General features: G+C 39.6%; 1 protein-coding gene across 2 annotated transcripts; it reads right to left on the bottom strand.

Moving 5' to 3' along the window:
• LOC109849009 (telomere repeat-binding protein 5-like) lies at positions 522–5768 on the bottom strand. 2 transcript variants are annotated; one of them, XM_020418774.1, is made up of 11 exons: positions 5478–5768; positions 4401–4601; positions 4072–4323; positions 3523–3937; positions 3218–3427; positions 3071–3133; positions 2887–2966; positions 2131–2396; positions 1723–2043; positions 1562–1625; positions 522–1219 (listed from the first exon to the last, which is right to left on the bottom strand). In XM_020418774.1, the coding sequence occupies exons 2-11, from the start codon at positions 4479–4481 to the stop codon at positions 1046–1048; spliced, it is 1926 nt and encodes a 641-aa protein (XP_020274363.1). In that variant the 5' UTR covers positions 4482–4601; positions 5478–5768; the 3' UTR covers positions 522–1045. The 2 variants fall into 2 exon arrangements, with proteins under 2 accessions (XP_020274363.1, XP_020274364.1); XM_020418775.1 differs by lacking the exons at positions 4072–4323; positions 4401–4601; positions 5478–5768 and adding an exon at positions 4002–4022.

The following is a 6007-nucleotide window of genomic DNA, read 5'->3' as shown; positions in this document are numbered from 1 at the left end:
GAACTCCTTCACGGGAGTTGAACTCCCGTGAAGTTTCATAGTTCAAAATTTTTTTTTGAACTATGAAACTTTACGGGAGTTCATGGAGTTTAGTTAAGCTTACTAAACTTCACGGGAGTTGAACTCCCGTGAAGTTTCGGATTTTTTTTTTTAAAAACCAACCTGGTTTCAGGCTGAGGCTGAAACCAAGTCGGTTTCTGAAAATAAGTTAGAAATGGGTTTTTTTTTTACGATTATTATTGTAAACGGGATTGTTTTGAAAATTTGTCCTATAAAAGATTATTTACAACTGACTCCTTGACAAACAACAATTTGGCACGAGCAAAGCAGAAAAAAAATTCCATCCATAGTTAAGTCGGAATCCAATACCATGGGAGCCACCCAAAATTGACCCCCAGCCATATTTTTTTCCTGTCTGAGTACAATTTTCCAGAACTTATCAATTGGTCTCCAGCCCTTTCTGGAACTTTTTCAAACAGTCCTCAGATGATACGCTCCAAAATCACCGAAGCGTACAGATCGAGAAAACAACAAATTCTAATCTATTGATGCTTTTAAACAAATGACAATTCAGGAACAAAAGTTAACAAACAAGTGTCTACATGACTTGCTACACCAATAAAAGAGAGAGAGGTTAACCAAATTAAATCAAACCTCCCCCCCCCTGTTCTTATCCTATACCTAATTCACAGACAGACAAAAGAGGTTCAAATCACAGAACCTCATATTTTCCTCCTACAACATTTTTTTTACCCCCCACCCTGATTTTATCCTTCTCCCTCCTAAAACAACATAAAAGGCTTCATGTAAGTCAAAAGAATGAATGAATCCAATCAGAGAGCTATAGTCACCCTTAGTTTCGCCCCGTTTCGATCAGATCAGATCAGATTTACCATCATCATCATGTACAAGTGCCAGAAAAAAGCCCTGGCATAAGAATATTCTTCAGTGAGCAAATATTACACATTATCTCCTAACTTACCCCACTCCTTCCCCCTTTATCTGTACTCCTTTGTACAATAGTGCTTGATTAGGTTTTTGGGTCTCAGATGAGCAGGCAAGGCTCAGCCTGACCGGGCTTGGCCTGTAACTTAGCCTGCTGTTGAGACCAGTAAGCATGGGCCGAGAGAACCCGATCCAAGAGTTCCTGAGGAACCGGCTCGCCTCGCCTCTGCTGAGGCGAGATTCTGGCAGTGTGCACCAAAGTCTTCCATTTGTCCTGTAATCACAATAAACAAAAAAGTTAACAGGGTAGTTTATGAACTAGTTTCCAAATACATCAAATTGAGTTCTCCGTTGAATTTGAGTGCTCGGAAGAACCGTGCACAACTGGCGTTCACGGTTTTTAATAATATATAAAGAATTTGTTGCGTATAGGTCTGAAGGACGGAGCTTTCCTAAAGTGGGACTTCAGTTTCTTGTTGCCAACCTATTTAGAAATAGGAAATATTGGTGGATTTGGTCTCTAGGTGTCCATCAGAATTTTAACTTAAATTATATAAGCAGCTCGTGTTGAATTGACAGCTAAAGACATCAATGAACAAGAGAAGAAACTTCTTACCTTGAGATCAACATAGGTTCGGTGCTTTGCGTTGTCGAAAGCTCTGATTTTGACATCTCTCCACCTATATAAAAAAGATATCCAAAGTTTCCCATAATTAGCAAATAGACAATCAGTGGTATTAAATGATGATAAAAGGATATTTTCTCGGATATATATACCTTCCGGTTCCTAACTTTTCGACAGCTTGGACTAGGGCTTCAACCTCGGCGACAGAAAAAGGCCGTCGGATCCTGCGCTGGACAAGCTCTGCTCGCCTCGATTTGCGCAGAGGAACGACAGCCAGAGGGTCAGCGTTCATGTCAGGGACAGGAACAAGAGCTTTCGAGCTTGCTTGTTTATCTACAGATGACGCTTCAGTGTGAGAGTGAACTGACTCGTGATCACTATCAACACCGTTGTTCAAGGTCGAAGTTCGATGTGGTTCTGGTGTTGTGGTTTCAGGTAGCCATTGCTCTATAGCAGGAGTTGGAGCTTGAATCCTGTAGGAGAAACCAATAGAATGTCAATATTTCATTAAACAAGAGAATCACATAGGTCAATTACTAAGCTGCATTTTCACATTTTACCTTTCGATTGGTTCAGTAAGAGCACAAGGATTAGGGTTAGGGTTAGGGGGAAGCAGAGAGTTTGGATCTTCTGAGCATAAAAGTGTCGGTGGAGCTTGTGCCGAATTAGGCTCCAATGTAAAACCCAAATTCTCCATCTTATCATTGTGAGATATTCCTGCCTGGAGGAGAGTTTGTTTGTCATCTCTAACTTTCTTCCCTTGAAGAAGAACACCGACTCGGAGTCCGCCTGCGAGTATAGCAGTCACAGCTTCCATAACTGTCCTCTGCAATGCAAAACAGCCAGGAAAAACTCATGTTAAATGAGGAATCCCCCATATTTTTGGTGAAGAACAAGAATAAATGCACTAGAAGCTTATTTATCTTAAGAATAGTTCAACTTCTTTAAGGACTTACTCCAGACATGGTATAAAGCTAAAAATTAGAGAACAAATTTAGTCTGTAAACTAATTCAGGTAAGAATGAGGTTCTAAAAAAAGGAAATATTGATCTATGATCAAAATGGAGGTTATAAATGATTGTAAAGTATGACTAGGACAATATCAGGCACTTGCACTAAAAGGGCTTCTATTTTGCCTAAAATGGTTTTGAATAGGTGTATATAAATTAGCTATTGCTACAGTCCAGCCCGGTAATACAAGCTGCTCTTAAGGTATACGTTTATCTGATGCAAGGTCAAGGCTTTAATTATAATGCAATATAATGCACAGGTTAAAGCAGCTAAATGATACAAGTCATTTAACCAGAGTCCTATACCTTTAGAGAACCAACTGTAGCAGTTTCAGGAATCTCGATAAAGAGTTCAGGCACCTTGAATGACTTGATACTAAATTTCACTGCAAATAGGAAAAGGAAGACGCTTCTCAGAACCTCATCATGCTATTCAACGGGGGTGATAAATAGATTAAGTTCATCAGGTTATTCAAGACAGGCCACTAACCGTGATAATCTCCTGATTCATATGATGATTTTGAACCTGTAGTCGAGGATGATGCTCCATTTGCTGTAAGAAACAAGGAAAACCTTTTAGACCAAGCTTAGGTAAGAGTTTGGTAGGTATAAATAGCTCAACTGACTGATGACCAACCTCCTTTCAGGCTTGCAAGTGCATCAGATGCTTCTATCTTAATGCCACCAAACTTTGGAGATTTAGTAATACCTTCCCCATAAATGCCCCCAGCAGATGCAGACACTGATCGACGCTGAAACAACTTCCTCCTCTTGAACGAAGATCGTTGAGTCCTTTGTCGGGTATAACACATTTTCCTGCTGCGGAAACTAGGTTTCAATTCTACATCTGATGAGCAAAACACCAATTAAATTCTCCAGTTAGTGTCAACAAATGATAACCATATAACAAGGGAACACGATAAGTACTTCACAAAAACACACCAGTATTTGAGAGCTCCCCATCCTTCAATGTCGCCAGTGGAACTTTCCAGAAATTAGATGCCAATAGCTTCCTTATCCTACTATCTCCTATACGCTGCGGCCTAAAGGCTTTAGCAATGTTAGCACTTGGATGAGTACATCCAGAAGAGTTTTCGTCATCATCTACAATGTCCATTCCATTCCTACACTTATAGAAGGGACTATTACGAGAAATAGGGACTTCGACGCTGCTGTCAGAGCTGACCAAAGCAGGAGGTGGTTTAGCATCCAAATCCATTGGGTCCTCCAATATCTCCGGGATTATTTTCCCAATCAAATTCCCGTTTATTCGCCTTTCACCTTGGAGTGGAGTCTTGATTCCATCCTCAGCCACCAATTCTCCAGCATTCTTCTCCAAGGATTTTGGAGTACCAACCTGCCATTCCATCCTCAGCCACCAATTCTCCAGCATTCTTCTCCAAGGATTTTGGAGTACCAACCTGCCTCTTAAACATAGATTCCGAAGACCAATTCTCCAGCATTCTTCTCCAAGGATTTTGGAGTACCAACCTGCCTCTTAAACATAGATTCCGAAGATCCCAATGCACTTTCATTGCAGCTCCCCTGATCAAAGACTTCAGCTTTGAATGGAATCTCATTGTCTTTCTGCTCTTGCTTAATGTTAGCTCCTGCAGATATCGTACATGGAGGTGGAGAATTCTCTCTTTCTGAGGATAACAATTCTCCCGCCACAGTGGCAAGCAGATCAAATGCACTGATCTGCTTCTTGTCGTCGACCTTCTTTCTAACTGATCGTTTTCCCTGTATGAAAACAAATGCAAACAATTAAAGAAAATTCAAACAAGCAAATCAAGAATGAGTAAGGTTTATGTACAGACCCTAGCTGATCTCGGAACTCGCGGCATCGGGGGAACCCGATAGCCGCTGGATCCATAGTCCAATCTCTTGTGAAGCACCATGTTTCAAATTGTCAATTTTCACTACAAAGGTAATTATTTAGGCTTCCATTAACTGATCACAAAAACGAATCTTGTTTATTGATCTATAGGTTGTCTCTCACCAATTGACACTCCAAAAACCTGAAACAAAAAGCGATCAAAGATGTCAACGTTTTGATGATTTTAATCATAAAAGGGGCAAAAATAATCAATATCATGAAAAAAAAAAGCTTAAACCCCACATGAGAAAAGTAACAATAATTAAATTGGATTCCATTGTCAAACTCTTCTGTGATCAAAATCCAATCTTGTTAGAATATTTGTGCTCAAAATGGAAATATCCATGTTCGGAAATAGAGATTTAAATAATGGATAAAGATGAATAAGAAGAATTTAGACACAGAAAAAAAAGGAAAATCAGTTCAAGAATTATTGCAACTCCCGGATCATCTAAAACCCTGAACCTCCGCAAAACCACGAGATCTCAAACCAAGATCAGAATTTTGCGCCCAAAGACTTGTGACTAATAATATAATAATATATTTCACGAAACCGGAGGTTAAAAAAAAGGAAAATAAGAAAATAAAAAGAATAACACGTTACCATTGATCTTAAACAACAAGGAACAAAAGGCTGTAAACGAATCGATCGGATCGAAATCATAAAGAAAAAGAAAAGATTTCGTAAACCTTAAGAAATTAGGATTCCAGATCAAAATCCCTTCAGGAAGTAATCCGATCGGAGTAAATTATGGAAATTTAGATCAATTCCATCAATAAGAATCTCATCCTGCTTACGTTTCAGAGATTCCAAGAAAAAATTCCAACAGTTCTTAATACAAAGAAATCCAAATTGTCTTCCTAATAAAGAAAAATATCGAAACAACAGGAGAAAAAAAACTTCAAATTAAAAAAAAAAACCTTGGAATGAATCCGGCAAATTCTCCGTAAAATCAATGGAAAATGAACCAAATTTGTAGCTAGATATCAACCAACCTAGCAAGTTTCAAGCACTAACCTTTGATTCCTCGCTTAAACCTCTTAGATTCCTCGAACTTCTCGCCAAATTGAGAGATCGCCTGAAAAAAAACCAAACTCCGACGAACCACGAACAATTCGAAGCGAATTCGACCGAAGAATTACGCCAATGATATTCAGATCTCGATCCCAACTCAGAATTGAGATCGCCAACGCTCTCGATTTCTCCCTGAATTATTTCGATTTTCGAACTAATTTAAATTATTTGTTTTCCTAAATTTTATTTTTCTCCCTCTCTCTCTCTCTCTCTCTCTTATTACCAGATCGCAAAACCCTGAAAACCACCCCCCTCCGCTAAACCCCCACGTCTTATACAAATGGGCCCCCGCCACCGACTCTCCCGGTAATTCTCCACACGCTTACGGGTTACACCCGGTCACTCGAACCACCAGGACCATTTCCTATCGTCGGCCGCTCCCGAGCATAACACGTGTCCCCTTCTCTGAATCGAACGGTCCCGTAAATTTAAGTTGTTTCGGAGGAGTTTTGCTTAAATCTCCCTTGATTTCA

The sequence above is a fragment of the Asparagus officinalis genome, chromosome 7 (genome assembly GCF_001876935.1).
Source record: "Asparagus officinalis chromosome 7, Aspof.V1, whole genome shotgun sequence".
NCBI lineage: Eukaryota > Viridiplantae > Streptophyta > Magnoliopsida > Asparagales > Asparagaceae > Asparagus > Asparagus officinalis.
This window is presented reverse-complemented; position numbering and strand designations above follow the sequence as displayed.

Excerpts from the sequence above, each read along its gene's own strand:
- LOC109849009 (XM_020418774.1), bottom strand. The coding sequence starts at position 4,481 with ATGGTGCTTCACAAGAGATTGGACTATGGATCCAGCGGCTATCGGGTT. Across the intron at positions 4,324-4,400 it reads GAGTTCCGAGATCAGCTAGG|GGAAAACGATCAGTTAGAAA; the intron begins GTCTGTACATAA and ends GTTTTCATACAG. Across the intron at positions 1,626-1,722 it reads GAAAAGTTAGGAACCGGAAG|GTGGAGAGATGTCAAAATCA; the intron begins GTATATATATCC and ends TTTTTTATATAG.